Source organism: Hakea prostrata, chromosome 8 (assembly GCF_041222555.1).
Source record: "Hakea prostrata isolate BN-2017 chromosome 8, UWA_Hpros_2, whole genome shotgun sequence".
Lineage (NCBI taxonomy): Eukaryota > Viridiplantae > Streptophyta > Magnoliopsida > Proteales > Proteaceae > Hakea > Hakea prostrata.
In genome coordinates, this window is record NC_142607.1 from 11,022,686 (window position 1) to 11,038,435 (window position 15,750).

General features: G+C 38.9%; 2 protein-coding genes across 2 annotated transcripts in view; one reads left to right on the forward strand and one right to left on the reverse strand.

Moving 5' to 3' along the window:
• Positions 1-1,430: 1,430 nt before the first annotated feature.
• Positions 1,431-4,802, reverse strand: LOC149006858 (uncharacterized). Its single transcript, XM_089167490.1, has 4 exons — positions 4,522-4,802; positions 4,189-4,398; positions 3,035-3,100; positions 1,431-2,395 (listed from the first exon to the last, which is right to left on the reverse strand). Exons 1-4 carry the CDS (start codon positions 4,693-4,695, stop codon positions 2,252-2,254), a joined length of 594 nt encoding a protein of 197 aa, XP_089023616.1. The 5' UTR covers positions 4,696-4,802; the 3' UTR covers positions 1,431-2,251.
• A 5,243-nt stretch (positions 4,803-10,045) lies between these two features.
• The window catches only part of LOC149006859 (phosphatidylinositol 4-kinase alpha 1-like), a 58,423-nt gene continuing 52,718 nt past the window's right edge, over positions 10,046-15,750 (forward strand). The window contains 7 exon segments of the mRNA XM_089164821.1: positions 10,046-11,169; positions 11,291-11,632; positions 11,731-11,895; positions 14,062-14,232; positions 14,391-14,549; positions 14,670-14,797; positions 15,002-15,308. Of these exon segments, the coding sequence (XP_089020947.1) occupies positions 10,165-11,169; positions 11,291-11,632; positions 11,731-11,895; positions 14,062-14,232; positions 14,391-14,549; positions 14,670-14,797; positions 15,002-15,308 (2,277 nt within the window). The 5' untranslated portion in view covers positions 10,046-10,164.

Consider the following 15,750-nt stretch of genomic DNA (forward strand, 5'->3'; position numbering starts at 1 on the left):
CCCAGTAGGGTACTTGCCATCGGCTCCTTATGATTAGTGTACTCTCATCAGTTAATCCCCTGCCACTCACTTTGTCGAGGTGAGCATCTTTTTTATGCAGAAATAATTTAAGTGCACCTTTCGTAATAGAATTTTTTAAGAATGACATTCTTTGTAAGAATCGTTTTCCAATATTTTCATCAGAGAACAATGGTCTGAACAATTTTGAACATTTGGTAAAATTTATGTTGAGAACGTACGTGGAACAAATTGGTGTTTGGTAAGTTTTATCCTCAAGAATGATGTTTTCTATATTTTCTTTACTAATGGGAAGATAGACTAACCCATGAAAGCAGAAAAGAGTTAGAAGTCGTGTATGAAATATGAATGAAATTTGGGTCAAGTGTCCCTCTTTATACATAATTTTGAGACACTGTTTTCTGTTTTTGAGAACAACGAAACAAGTCAAAGTTGTTTTGCAAAAGGCCTTTTCAAACACAAAAATTGAATCGATTCATTTCTTTGACTAACACTTTTTGGCATTTTTCGGTGTTCTAAAAGTGAAATAACACCAAAATTGTTTCTTGGTCTGTTACCAAACCAAGAACTTCCTCTTGACTTGTGAAATATAATCCCAAAAGTTTTTGTGTGTGGCATTTTGCCATTCTCTCAGTTAAGCCTCCGTCAGCTGAGTTGACATTTTTTTTCTTTCAGAGACGACATTATCTCTTTTAAGTTTTTTCACTTTTCATCCTTTTTTAAGACGAATTATTCCTGAAGACACCACTATTTACTCTATATGATTCCAGTGCCTTGTGGAGCATAAATAGTATGAGCCGCCATTCATACAGGAATATTTATAAGTCTCCGTTGGATGTGGCTGTGCCACCTCAAATGAAATTCTCAAAACTTATCACTCATTTCTCAATTGTTAGATGTAATTAAATTTAACCCTAGGGGTGTCTCAGTTGGTAAAAATCCAGCAACTTGAATTCACTTGAGCTAGGGCATAGCCTCGCCATTGTCTCTTACCCAAAAAATAAAAAATAAAAAAAGGAAGGAGGAAGAAGAATGTAATTAAACTTAATGTTATCTGATCTGTTGGGGAAACCGATATGATAATGTGATGCTTGCCTTACTAAATTTAAAAAATATTCATTCCTCAATAGGTGAAAGGAAGAGAGTTGTCCAGGAGCCATTACTCTAACAAGTGGACCTCTGATCAGTGGTTGGAACCAAAGAGATTTGTCCATGCTTTCTCAGCGATTTCCATTCTTGACGAACCCAAAAAACTGCAGAAGGGCTCGGAGGCTCAGGGGTAATCCTCTATTATATGTTCCATAAAAGGGAGAAAATATCATATGTAATAGAATTATACGTTCTGGCTAAACACTTGCACAAACAATGTTCTCATTCCCATCAGGAACGTTTTCTGTTCTATGAGAATGGGAATGTATCCCAACCATGGCCTACATATTAGCATGAGTTTGTCAGAATATCAGCAAACAGTGAGTATTAAGTCCTTGATCCTGTTTACCGAAAAAAACAACAAAGAGTTATCAACACCTCGCATAACAAAAATATGTCTACTTCTTGGGATACCTACAAGAGGTTAACAAGGCAAGAAAGAAACTTAATACAAACATCATTACCGATGGCTTTTCATACAACACAATAGTTTACAATGCGAAAGAATACATTATACATAAAACTAGCTTCAATAGTTTACTCTCAGTATGGGCTCAGGACAGGCTTAGCCTGTAATCTCCAAGCTCAGCAAAACCTGTTCTGGATCAACAGTAAGGTCATGAATCTGTTTCTTATTATTTAATAATGTTAACAAGACATCCAGATGAAACCCTATTCGAGCAGTTGTAACTTGTAAGACAAATACTCTGTAATACATGTATCTTTTATGATTCGGATTCCATTAAAACATTCTCAATTTCCAGTGTTCCATTTTTACACATTCTTCATCTTGTCCACTGAAAAATGATAAAACCCTAGTGGCACAACCACTAAATTCTAACAGTATCATGTCTCACTTCTTTGGCACCCTAAGCTTCCTGATCTTATTTAGATGTGAAGTTCTTAACATGGGTTCTTCCAGCTATCAGCAAAACGCCCCTTAAGCCACTACTCCAAGGATCATAAGTTCAACCCCAACTGTTGAAAACTGTTGTGGCAGACTCTTGACTGATATCTCGCAAGAGCAAGATCCCAAGAGATAAACCAGATTACATTTACACAATGATGTGAAACTACTACAAGATCAACTTGAGGGTTGAGCAGTGCCATACGAACTGCCTCCTTGGTTGAAACTACTTCCATTCGACTGGAAATGGGAAATCAACATCCAGACCACACGTAACAGCAGGATCACAAAGAATACTGCACCCCCAAGTGAACAAATTACCTGTAGATGAAATTCACCACTCATTTCAGTTGACAGAACTAGGAAACTACAGGAAACTACATATAAGATTCTTAACCAAGATTCCGGAACTTAATGCATCTCCTCTTTAACTGGGAGGGGGGAAGCTAAGGATGGTTTTACTTAGATTATATCTGGATAAAGCACACAGTCACAAATTTATTTCCAATATTTAAAGCTACACTGGGAATGACACATTGTAGCAACAGGGTTGAATAGATGGGTGACTGATCCCACTCCCATTGTTTCATATGGTCTAATCAGGTTTAGGTCAGATTTAGTTATTTATGTACTGGTTCGTCTCCTGTGGGGTTTAAGGTCAAACTAAAGCCTGCTGATGATTATCCAAACCCCCTTTTAAGTTTCTATTATTCTAATTTCTAACTATCAAGAGTGTCTCAAAGTATTATTTGATGCTCTGTCCCAGATTTAGTTGATCTCTGACCTTTTCATGTCAATTAAGACTGCACATTGGGTCACTTGGATCAGTTTTGCACTTGGCTAAAATCTATACAGGAACTCACCCTGTACCCTGTCCTAAAGAGACATTGCTTCTATCGTCCACAATGAATCCTCAATATTCTTTGCCTGCAAATTACAATGTCTATAGCAAACCAATACCTCGAGAAGAGCTCTAACAATGGAAAGTGAAGTCAGAAGAAGAACCCCATCCACTGCAAAAGAAACCTGCAAGCTCCCAAAGAAACAAGAAATTCACAAACTTAGAATTCAAATAGGCTAGCGCCTCAAAGTCAGCATTAACATATTTACTTTACTTATCCACTTTGAAACTACAAATTTCTAATCATCCCTTTCTTTCTGTTTCTTCATCTAATTGAGCTAAGAAATAAATAAGAACATTTCATTTCCCTTGTACCTTCTGCTTTTCTGATTAATTCCACATAGTCTTCTTTAAAGGTTATGTCTGGAATTTTAAAAAAAATAACAATTGAGGCAAGAGATAGACACAAGATTCTATCGACATGCCACACAAGTTTTTCCTTTTGACTACAAAATTTAGTGCATGAATTACTCCATTGCTGCTCTGATTTAATGTAGTCATCCTTCCCAAGTCCTTTTCTTCTCTCTTTTTTTGGGTTGGAGGGGGGAGGTTGGCTCTTTCCTCCGCAATTCTTTTTTTTTTTGTACAAAGGCGTTTTTGATATATAGGGATAGGGATATTACATATGCCGCCGGTAGGAGTTGAACCCATGACCTCTCCACTGAGAAGTCAGGTTCCTCCGCAATTCTCCCTCTGAGTAACTTGAGATGTATATGGTTTACATTCTCTGAATGTATTCCAGGTGGCTACTTCAATGTAGTTGATCATCCCAAACATAGTTAGCCTTCCACCCATGATCTTATACACCTGGATCCTACCCTTAAAGGAATCAACTCTGGTCAAAGAGAATGGAACTATAAATCTACATTTTAAAAGTGTTTGAAATTGTATAGTGGAAATTTTGTAATTAAGGTTCAGTTTGACATAATTCCGTTGGAATGCATTCCAAACGCAACATTGGTTTACTTCTTGAGGGATAACTTATGTCGAGTTTGGTATCCGTTCTCCGAATGAATTTCATGTCTTGAGTATTCTGAAACGAGAAACTAGAGCAAACTGGAGTTTGAGAAAGATAATGTCTGTGTGAGTGTTCAATACTTAGAACCAAATCAGTTATCGTGACAGAAATTTCTAAAACTATCAACACAATTTCAACAGTCTTGCTCAATTAGGGCTTTTAACGGGGGATAATAGAAGAGCAGCGAAACGATACCAGCTGTGGAGATATAGCGTAGGGCAATATCGAACGCGTGGCCTTTTTGGCTCTCTTGGAAATATTTCTGAATATGCTCTGCATGAACTTGAAGAGCAAATCCACACTACTGTCGGAGTCATCATCCTCGCTTTCATCCTCCATTTCTTCATCGCCGTCGAAGAAAACTTCCCCTAACCCTTCATTTTCCCTTCCAGAAGAAGCGTTCGGCTGCAAAGATTAGTTTACATCATGCTTTATTTCTCAATTTTATTCCAGAAGATCAACTAAGAGCTTAAATATCGTCAATCAGAAACTAAAGCTACAAAATCACACAACACGACGGAGATTGACCTTCCCACTGCAGAAGCTGCTTCCGTTGAATCTCTTGTAATTGATATGGAGGAAAGAGGGACGAAATGCGAAGTGGGAGACCATTAAATTTGTAGGGCTCAACTGGGAACAGCATCGCTTCGTAGATGGAACCAAGGGATGTGGAACCAGGAAAGATACTGCTGCTCCCGCCATCGCAAATCCATAAATTTATGGATAAAAAGTTATTTGGTATCAAATATTAATGGTTTGTAAACGATTCTCGCGAGAGAAAACGTCATGTCTGTGCTCTGGAGTCTCGCCTGGACAAACGGGTGTGGATAAAATTAGTGTGACTTGCATGCTCCGCTTTTAATGTACAGCATCTGCAGCACATCGTGCGCTTTACCGTGCTGCGCATTTAATACGCATTACTAAAGCACGACCTAAAACCTGTTGGCTTGAACCGACACAAACCTAACCTGTCTAGGTTCAGCCCCATTTTTTTAACCGCTCTGAAAATCAGCCCTAGCTCTTGACAGTTGGCTAGAGTTTGGGTTAAGAACTTAAGCCTGAATCAATCCGACTTTGTGTTAATTTGATAAAATTAAAATTATATATAAAATGAGTTTCAATAACTAACTGAATATACTTGTATAAAATGCATAGTCAATTTCACCTTGTAAATTTAAATTTGTTTCAAAGAGGTGGTTGCTATACGCCTTTATGTCTTTATTGCAAATGTGTCCATGAATCGATTATTTATATTTTATCTCATTGTCCTTTTACAAAACTTTGTTAGAAGGTCTCTCCCTTCAGTTTGATACATATCTTTCCATGGCTATGCCATTGTGGACTACTATAACTTTATTGAATCTTTCTTTCGGATTACTAGAAATTTAAATTGGGTGCATACTATTTGAAGTGTTGTAGCATGGTTAATTTAGAAGACATTGAAAGTTTATTTGTTTAAAGGGCTTAAACCCATCTTAAATAATTTTCTCTAGTCCCTAAATGGTTTGCTGCAGGATATTACTGGTCTCTTCTTATTAGGCTGCAACTTCTACATCGACTACTGGAGTGTTTGGTTATCAAATGTTGCTTGCTTCATTATGTGTATTATTTAATGATTTGCCTTTGCCAACAATAGAAGTTGATGATATTAATTTTTTTCATGTTTTATTTGATGGTTCATGGGATTCAATAATTTTTCGGAGTGGTCTTGGAGGGATTATCAAGACATCCTCTAGGTCTTTTATAGCTTCTCGCATGAAATTAGGTTGGGCTCTATCTATACCACAAGTGGAGCTATAAGCGATGTATGACATCCTTCAAGTTGCTTTTACTATAGGGATAAAGAATATCAAGCTTTTTTCTGATTGTGTGGTCTCCAATTTACATGGTGATTATAGTGCTCTGGATTTGAATTGTTCAAACTTAATTCATATTATTAAGAATTTTTTGTTGGGGCTTGACAATTGTGTTGTATTACATATTTAGAGCAAACATTGTTTATGTTGATTTGTTAGCTAAAGGAGCCCGTTGTTTGGGTATGTTTAAAGTTTCGTGGATGCAGCCACTACTAGGACTTGATCATTTGTATTCTATTCTTGCTAGAAGGATTTTCCCAAACTTGTTTCTTTGGATGAATTTATTTTTTTGTGTTTGGCCAAAAAAAAAAAAAAAACCACCATTTTAAGATTCTATCACTGAAAAGACTTTCAAGTTTTTGGAGATTTCAATTGCCACCATAATTGGAAGATCATACATCTTCCTTATTTTAATTTTCTAGAATTATAAAGATAATTTTTTTTGGGGAACAAGTGGCTCATAATATTAGATAAATAAAGTACAAAAATTACATTCGATAATAAACCTTCCCCTAAAACAATATTTGTGAGAGTAGAAAGGATTTCCCCAGTATCAAAATGGATCAACAAAGCCTCAAGAAGAATGCTACGCATGATAGATGAACACGCACTCCGTGAACCGCTTACAGGTAAGTGATCTCATGAATAAGTTTTGCAGTAAACCAAGGCGAATGATGAGTTCCAAAATCATCAAGATGGCTTCTTTGAAATTAGATATGATTTGAACACACCGAATGCCCATGTGGATATAATGCTACAAATCTAGCCGGATAGCCGATAACTCCATCAAAAGAATGCAATTTTCTAAGAAGGCGCCGGACAAAGCAAAGATGACTTCCCCTTTATAGTTGCGTCTCAAAACACCGATACCACCTAGTCCATTACAAATGGAGCCATCACAATTAATGGAAATCCAACCCACATCAAGAGGTCCCACCTCAAAGCTCTTGGCAGTTTGACATTAAAGTGGACTTGAATCCCCCAATTACTGAACAAAGATGCATGTGGGTTGAGTTAGGCACATGAACATCAAGATCACAAAACCTTCGATGGGTGTCTATCAAAATTTGGTGCACCAAAGAAGAAGATTAAAATTGGGTCTCCCAAACATGCGGAATGGTCATAAAACTAGCAAGTATCTAGATCATATATCGTCATTATTTCAATTTTCTAGACTTTTTAAGGGCCTGTTTGGTTACCTGAGTCCCGGAGGATTTCAAATATCTAGAGATTTCAAATCTATAAATTTGCAAATCTATGGACGTCTCTAATTTATAATTAGTATGTTTGGTTGTTGGAGTGAAATACTGGCGATTCGATCCAAATACTAGGGTTGAATGGATGTGCATTTTTGTGAATGTACAAACTCCGATCCACTAACCCCTTAAAAATACACAGGAGATGGAGAGAAGACGTGATTTATCACAAACAGGAGGCAGATGAAGTGCTGAAGATCAATCTTGGATTATTCCTCCAGCTGGATATGGAGGAATTAAGAAGCAAGGCGTTTTCTTTTAATGCAATAAATGGATGCATCATGCATGTCAAGAATGTGGTTGATATGTGTGTGGGTTAAATTGCCACGTATGGGTAGTTGTATAATTCTTCAGCTATTGAATGTGTAGTGGTGTTAGTATTGAATTGAGTTCATTGTTGTTGGAAGTTATTAATGAGTAAATTCAATCTTCACAGCATAGGGGAAGAAAGGCTCCACCACGTATATAACAATGGTATGTTAAATAAATCTAGAAGCGCGATGTCCAAAAAAAAGGAAAAGACGAAAGATCTTGTAGGGACATGCATAAGCAAACTTGCTTCGGGAGAAAGTTTGCAAAGAAGAAATATTTTCAATGAACCTACGTGTTCCAGATGTGGGAAGGTGGTCTTGATGATTGATTGCATCTTCTGCACCTGGCCATTTTCCGAAGCTATTTGGGTTGGGTCTCCATCGTCGTTTATTGCCACTGCAAGAGAGAAATTGGAGTTACACAAATGGTGGTGGTCATAGAAGAACCTGAAGTCGAACGTTCAATCCACCATAGAAGGTCCGATTTTTCCACTAAGCCCTTCAAAAATGCTACAGGAGATGCGGAGAGAACGATGTGATTTATCACAAACAGGAACTGGCAGACTGAAGTGCTAGAAGATCAACTCTGAATTGTAGATTATTCCTCCAGGTGGAATATGGAGGAATTAAAAGAAAGAGACGTTTTCTTTTAGAGAATGCATTAAACTGGATGCCATCATGCATGACAAGAATAATGGTTGATATGTGTGTGGGTTAAATTCATGGAAGCACGGACTGGGTAGTTGATAAATAATTCTTCGGGGATTGAAAGTTGTACAGTTTTTTGGTGTTAGTATTGAATTGAGTTCATCCGGTGTTGTTGGCACCCCATTTACTTCCAATGAGCTTTAAATTCAATCTTCACAGCATAGGGAAGAAAGGCTCCACCACGTATATAACAATGGTATGTTAAATAAATCTAGAAGCGCGATGTCCAAAAAAAAGGAAAAGACGAAAGATCTTGTAGGGACATGCATAAGCAAACTTGCTTCGGGAGAAAGCTTGCAAAGAAGCAGAAACATTTTCAATGAACCTACGTGTTCCAGATGTGGGAAGGTGGTCTTGATGATTGATTGCATCTTCTGCACCTGGCCATTTTCCGAAGCTATTTGGGTTGGGTCTCCATCGTCGTTTATTGCCACTGCAAGAGAGAACTTGGAGTTACACAAATGGTGGAGTGCCCCATGGAAAACTGGAGGTGAATCGTGAACTCTAACAAGGTGAAACCGTGAAGCTGGCCAGGGTTTTGTCATCAGGGATTCTGCAAGTTTCTCCCTTTTTGCAGCCTCTTAGATTGAATACTTAGATATTTTGATTGGAGAAGCTTTAGCTCTTAGGAGTGGTGTGCTACAAGCTTTAGCGGAGACCTATGATCATGTGGAGTTGAAATTTGACAATCTGAAGCTAATAAAGAGCATCAAATTTGCAAATCACCCCATTCCCTCATGTATAAGATCCATAGTAGAAGATACAAGAAAAATTGGATCCACCCGCTTGAGTCTTTCAAGCGACACTATGTGGCATATCTCCTCTCCTTGGCTACAAAGTATTTATAATTTTGTTTCCTTGGTTCAGCCCGCTTAAATGAAAGTTTTATTACAAAAAAAAGAAGAAGAGCAAATTACTCAGGCACCCCAAAATGGAAGTCTTAAAGCACTGACACCTTACTTTATGGTTAAAAAGCACATAGACCTTAAAATTGGATTTTAATTGGATATATTTGTCCATTTGTCACTAAAAAATTTCAAGCACTGTTTATTATACGGATATTTTTTAAAATAAATAGTGATTTAACTGTTTTCAATGATAAATTTGTCAAATATATTCAATAAAAATTCAGTTTTAGGATATTATGCTTTTTAAACATAAAGTGGGTGTCAGTACTTTAAAACCTTTATTTTGGGGGGTGCCAGTGTAATTTGTTAAAAAAATAAAGTCCATGAGTGCCAAGGCCAGTTCATCATATATACGAAGATTAACAACTTTACTAACTCGCTATCTTGAAAGACCTGGCCTCTTTTTGAGTGAGGTGGTTTGACTGTTATCCTCTCCCTTGATCCAGAGCATTCTTGCTTTGGATTCCTTACCTGTAAACTCGTTCATAACCAAAAAAAAAAAAAAAGAAAAAAGAAGGTTTCTTTAATAGTCATTGCATCCAATGCAGAATGTCACTATCTTAATTGCTTTTCAACGGAGGAGATAAATAGATAATGGCCGAAAGGGACAACTGGTAAGGAAAAGAAAAAGAAGGGGAGGAAAAGTGGAAAACAGGCTTTACCGAAGGCGTAACATATTATGTGCAGCCGCAGCTGCAGCGGCCAGCAGCCGCAAAGGTAATATGGACATTTATCGGATATCCTAACTTATTACTTATGAGTTATGACGAACGACGTGGACTACTCTGTTAAAGAAAAGGGTATCCCTGTAATTTTCTTAAAAGTTGGGGGTGGATAAGTAAGACAGTAAAATGCATCGGAAATCTCGGAAGAAGTTCTTACCCGAAACTGAAAGAATGGAGAACTCGGAACTCGGAAGTCGATACAAGTATTGTCGATTTCTCAGTCAGAGTCAAGATTTTTATTAATTAATTAATTAATTCAGAAAAGGCGAAAGAATCTGAAGAGTAGAAATGAAAGCGGCATGGGAGGGAAGAGGGAAGGGGGAAGGGAAGGAAGAGTGAAAAAGTATAGCCCTTTTAAATCTTGAATGCCGGCGTGACTGTTTCTCCCTCTCCGTCTGCGTTTCTCCATGGAAGCACTGATAGAGCTCTCCGACTTAATATCTCAGAATCCCTCACAATTGGCTGAGAAACTCGAATGGATTTGCTGTAGATGTCCTCCTCCGGGTTCACTTTCGGTTGGATCTCTCAGACTAACGCGTTTACACCTCAATGCTGTTCTTGCCGTCGCTAGATTTATTTCTAAATGCCCTAACCACACCGAAACCCGCCCTAGATTGCAGGTCATAGATTTTCTTCAGTCGATTCAGGGTTCGTTTCGGGAATCATTCTGGCCGCAGTCTTATGGAATTGATTCCATCTCCGATTTCTACTCTAATTTTCTCGGTTATGTTGCGAAGGCGGCTGAGTTATCCCCTGATTTTGCTCAAGATGTCGCTGAATTTATGGGTGAGATCGTGATCAGCGCTACTGCTATCGTCAATGACGAGGCAGGAATATCTAGGGTATTCTTAATTGCTGTGTCGCACAATTGCCCGCAAATTTTGCCAGCTGACGCCGAGAAGCTGGTTTCTATTCTTTTGGAGCAATTCTCTTTTGGTGGTCCTGCTACACCCAGGGAGACCGCACTTCCGACCTCAGAAACGTCTTCATCGCAGAGCTCGCCACTTGTTACCAATCACTTGCAACTAAGTGACATTACTAGCCCGGGCAACGAAGCGAGCAATGCCTCTGGGTCTTCGAGCAGTGGGGCTTCGAGAGTTGCAGATGAGATCACTGTTCTGTCCTCCAATGGTACGGCTCTGAATGGCGGTACCAGTGGCTGGAGGAGCAGTGTCGATCATCCTGGTATTCATTCTGGGTACAATGAAAACGGCGGAGCAGGAAGCCCGACCATGTTGAGGCATCAAATTGCCTATTTCGAAGAGGAGTCTGTGGAGAGCTTGGAAAAGCAGGAGATCGCACTCAGGTTGCTGTGGCACATTGTAGGTAAAGTCCATCTCAGTAACTTTCATTTGGACCAGGTCAGGATGGTTTCGAAGAAGCAGCTCCAATCTTCAGTGGCTTTTATCAAGGTAAAACGCCTTTTCAATTTGTATTTTATCTGCTCATTTTAACGGTATCCCTTCGCTTCCATGGAAGGGAAATTACATTCTTCCCAAAATTGAGTTGGGTTTATGGTTCGTAACTTATCAGATAAGGAAGCGTGACTGGACAGAACAAGGGGCCAAGCTAAAAGCCAGAATTGATACAAAGTTATCTGTTATCCGAGTTGCAGCCCAGTTACACGTAAAAACTCTTGCATCCCTTGATTCAGATGGGAAATCCTCAAAGAAAGTGTTGCTTGAGGCGCTTACATTGCTCATCGATGTTGCGGAAGCTTGTTTATTCTCTGTATGGAGGAAGCTGAGAATCTGTGAAGAGCTGTTCAGCTCCTTGCTTAAAGGAGTGGTGCAGATTGCTGTCACTCGTGGAGGTCAGCTGTTAAGAGTTCTGTTTATTCGTTTAAAGCCCCTCGTGCTGACGACATGCGCACAGGTAAATCTGTTTTTCCAAGACTCAATTTTGTTGCCAGAGCTCAGGGTGTGAGTTTGTAAGATACTGTAATGTCGTTTATATTGCGTTTCACGTTACAGGCGGCGGATACATGGGGAAACAGTCAGGGAGCCATGTTTGAGACTATGTCGAAGACAATATCTGAGATAATAGAGTTTGGTTGGCTCAAGGACCGAGCTCCAGTGGACACTTTTATGATGGGATTAGCTTCATGTATCCGTGAACGAAATGATTACGAGGAACAGGCTAGTCTCTAATATTTCATGTCTTTACACTACTCTTTTATTTTTGACATCTGTACGAAGGAAATGTGAGTGGGCTGGCCCTGGTGCAATTGGCAAAGGCTTGCACCATTGTTACCCAGTCAGACATTCTTTGCAAAAGCATGGGTAAGGCTGTGTACATTATGATCCTCTCCAGGCCCCATAGTGGCGTGAGCTTCATGCATAGGGTACACCCTTGTATGAAGTACATGCTGATTATCCGTCTTCAAGGTCCCATGGGTTATCAGTTATTTTATTTCTCAATAGTATTGTGTCAATTTTTGTGTTTCAATTCCAAATGTGACTGTTGCATGGCTGCCAATATTGGTATCCATATAATACTCCTTCCTGTTTAAAATTTCTAGGTTGGATTCAAAGAAATGTTGCGAACACTGTTGATGCCATAAGCTGTTTACCTCAGTACCATTGTTGGGACACCGTTTGTTTGAGAATGAGTTACTGGGATCCTTTTTTGTGGAATGATAATTTATGGATTAAAATGAGAAACAGACAAATGCCTAATAAAACGAGGAAATGGAGTCCCAGCCCTGTCAGCTGAAAGATGGTGATCCGAAAAAAGGGTTGGGGGGAGGGGAGAAGTCCAAAGCTCTTGAAATCCTAGAGAGATTTCCATGAAAAGCTGAAGCATCTGCTACGGAATTTTCTAGTCTTGAAGTATGATAAAAAGCGACATTTTTAAGTTGTTCGGCAAGGATGTGCCACTCTTATGATATGCTGAGTTCTCCTGGCAGCACCGGAACTGACTTCTTTAAGCTAATTGATAAATAGGGGGTTGTCACTTTTGATTTGCAAGTGACAGAAACCTCCGTTTATGGCAATTGGCAATGCACGTCTGACAGCAAGAGCTTCCACAACCATATAAAATGTAGAACCAATGAAAATAGAAAATCCAAACTGAATCACCCTTCAGCATTATAAGACTCACCTCCAATTTCTGCTGTATCTAGACATCCAGTACACTACAAGTGGGTGTTAACTTTTCTACATTAGGTAGGTGGCAGGGTAATAAATGAATGTAGATGGTCAATAGCTATAATAACAGAACACCTTGGCAACAGTTGCCTAGAAAAGCCAATTTAGGTGGAGGATGATCACTGGATCAGTGAATAACTTCAAAATATTCCTGCCAAATATGTCAAAGAACTCTAGTCATTAAAGCAATAAACCGATCCTTGGCTTGCTGATTTAAGCAAACTGAGAATGTCCGAAATACATGTTGAGATGGAGCTAGAAGAAGTGATAGTAAAAACAAAATATGCAAGGTTCCATTTTTCCTTAGAAAGTGATATCTGAGGAATAGGCATCCTTCATCATGTGAGATGTGCGACAGAATGAGCATTTATCTATACTCTTATAGTTTTCAGGTAAGTTTTGAACTTAGGAGCAATGGGATGTGCTAAATCTTCTGCCAGATTGGTTAACCACCATCTCAGCTTCAGGTAAAGCAAGCTGATAAGCAGATGAGACCATAAAGAGCTGTCTAGATGAAGGAAACGAAACTGTTGAGTCGTCACATGGAGAGATAGGGACTGAGATAGAAGAATGCTCTTTGCATAATCTGTAGGCCATTGATGACTATCCATAGATGATTTCCATCCCTTGAAAGATAAGTCAATAATATCTAGCACAGGTCCACAGTAGATGTTGCATGAGGTGGAAGAGGGAACGGAGTTTCAAGGGGTATATAATCTAGGAATTATGTTGTCAAACTAAGGATCGAAGACCACCCATACCCAACTTTGATGGAAAAACTTCAAGTCTTGGAATCCTTGTAGGGAAGTTTTTCTGCGGTCTCCCTCTTGCCAAAGAAGATCTTAAACAAATCACACTGATCAACGCCAGGTGATGTAGCCTCAATTGAATGAGGACTAAACTGCCAATATTGAAGTCAGAATTAACTCCAGGCTTTAAAAGTAAAGGGGTAGCTAGGTTCATTCATGGCCTATGGAATGGGTATTGAGGTTTGGGTCATGATGGGATTATTTTGCTGCCAGTGATGGAGATGGTTAATCTAGAATGGCTACTTTCTTTTGACTACTTGATATCAACTAGTGTCTGGGTGATTTGAGATTAATGTCCTGAAAAGTATATGTTACTTAGATTTTTTGCTTTACTGTTTTTTTTCAGGAGGTGAAAGAAAAGCAGCCAGTTCCTGTTGTGCAGCTGAATGTTATACGCTTGCTAGCAGATTTGAGCGTTTCTGTTAATAAGTCTGAAATGGTAGACATAATATTACCACTATTTGTTGAAAGCTTAGAAGAGGGAGATGCTTCTGCTCCTGGCTTGTTGCGTCTACGAGTATGAAACCTTGTCTTCTGAGCATGTATATGCTGTCTCATAAATTTTCCTTCTTGCACACATTTATTGTTGCCAAAATTTTAAGTGTAATTTGGCAGCTTATCTCTTAATCCTGAAAATATGCATTGGTCCTAATCCTATTTTTTGAATTGCTGCAGCTTCTTGATGCTGTATCTCGCATGGCTAGTTTGGGTTATGAAAAATCCTATCGTGAGACTGTAGTTTTGATGACAAGAAGCTATTTGAATAAACTTTCGACTATAGGATCTGCAGAAAGCAAAACGATGGCTCCAGAAGCCACTACAGAACGTGTAGAGGTCTGTTTATAATCATAGGATATTCTAGAAACATTTCTTTTAGATGTTACTTTCATTATCAGTATTGATTTGCGATTTATCTTACTAATGTGGATGCTTACTGTCTCATTTACATTCTAGACTCTTCCTTCAGGCTTTGTTCTGATTGCTAGTGGTCTTACCAGTCCTAAATTGCGGTCAGACTATCGTCATCGATTACTATCTTTGTGCTCTGATGTTGGGTTGGCTGCAGAGTCCAAAAGTGGCAGGTAGAACTCAATTACCCAGTGCAAACAATATGGCATTAGTGCATAGGTAGCATGAAGTGATGCTGTTAGTTTTATGGAAATCATACTCCATGGATCATGGTTGCACCTGGGTATCATCCTTAATTATTATGTTCAACAACTACTACGTTTTTTGTTGTGTGTCCGCTGTTTAAAGGTTTCATTAGTGGCTCTCTGATTTTCCAGGAGTGGAGCGGATTTTCTGGGGCCTTTACTTCCTGCTGTTGCTGAAATATGTTCTGATTTCAGTCCTACTGTGGATGTGGAACCTTCACTTTTGAAGCTTTTTCGCAACTTGTGGTTTTATGTAGCTCTTTTCGGCTTAGCACCTCCTATTCAAAAAAGTCAGGTTCCAACAAAATCAATATCCACTACACTGAATAGTGTGGGAAGCATGAGCACCATTGCTCTTCAAGCTGTTGCTGGACCATATATGTGGAATAGCCAATGGTCTTTGGCTATCCAGCGCATTGCTCAAGGAACCCCTCCTCTTGTAAGTTGATTATGGGTAGTAGGTGGAACCATTGTTTTTCTGGTTTAGTATGTTTGATTACGCTCTTCAGGGTAGTGTATATTGGGGTCGGGAAGTTCTGCTTTTTCCACAACCTGTTATGCCTTTTTCCCCTCCAAAACATATATGGATAATCTTGATTTGGCTGTTGTTTTTTTTTCTTTAACTATAGATTGTAGTTCTATACCACTCAGAAAGTCTATACTCGGTGCAGCATTGCAATAAACCTAGTGAAGACTGGAAGATGACCCCCCGTGCCAAAAAAAAAAGAAAGAATCAGGAAAGGAAAAAAGAAGGGAAAAGCTGACATAGTTTTTAGTTTTGGTAGAATATACTGTTTAATGAATTGGTACTTCAACCAACCCATAGAATCTGTTACTTAGTAAATTATTATTTCTTTTTGTGGTTGATCAATTGGGCTATC

Excerpts from the sequence above, each read along its gene's own strand:
- LOC149006858 (XM_089167490.1), bottom strand. The coding sequence starts at position 4,695 with ATGGCGGGAGCAGCAGTATCTTTCCTGGTTCCACATCCCTTGGTTCCA. Across the intron at positions 4,399-4,521 it reads GCAGCTTCTGCAGTGGGAAG|CCGAACGCTTCTTCTGGAAG; the intron begins GTCAATCTCCGT and ends TAATCTTTGCAG. Across the intron at positions 2,396-3,034 it reads TTGTTAGAGCTCTTCTCGAG|GTAATTTGTTCACTTGGGGG; the intron begins GTATTGGTTTGC and ends TTTCATCTACAG.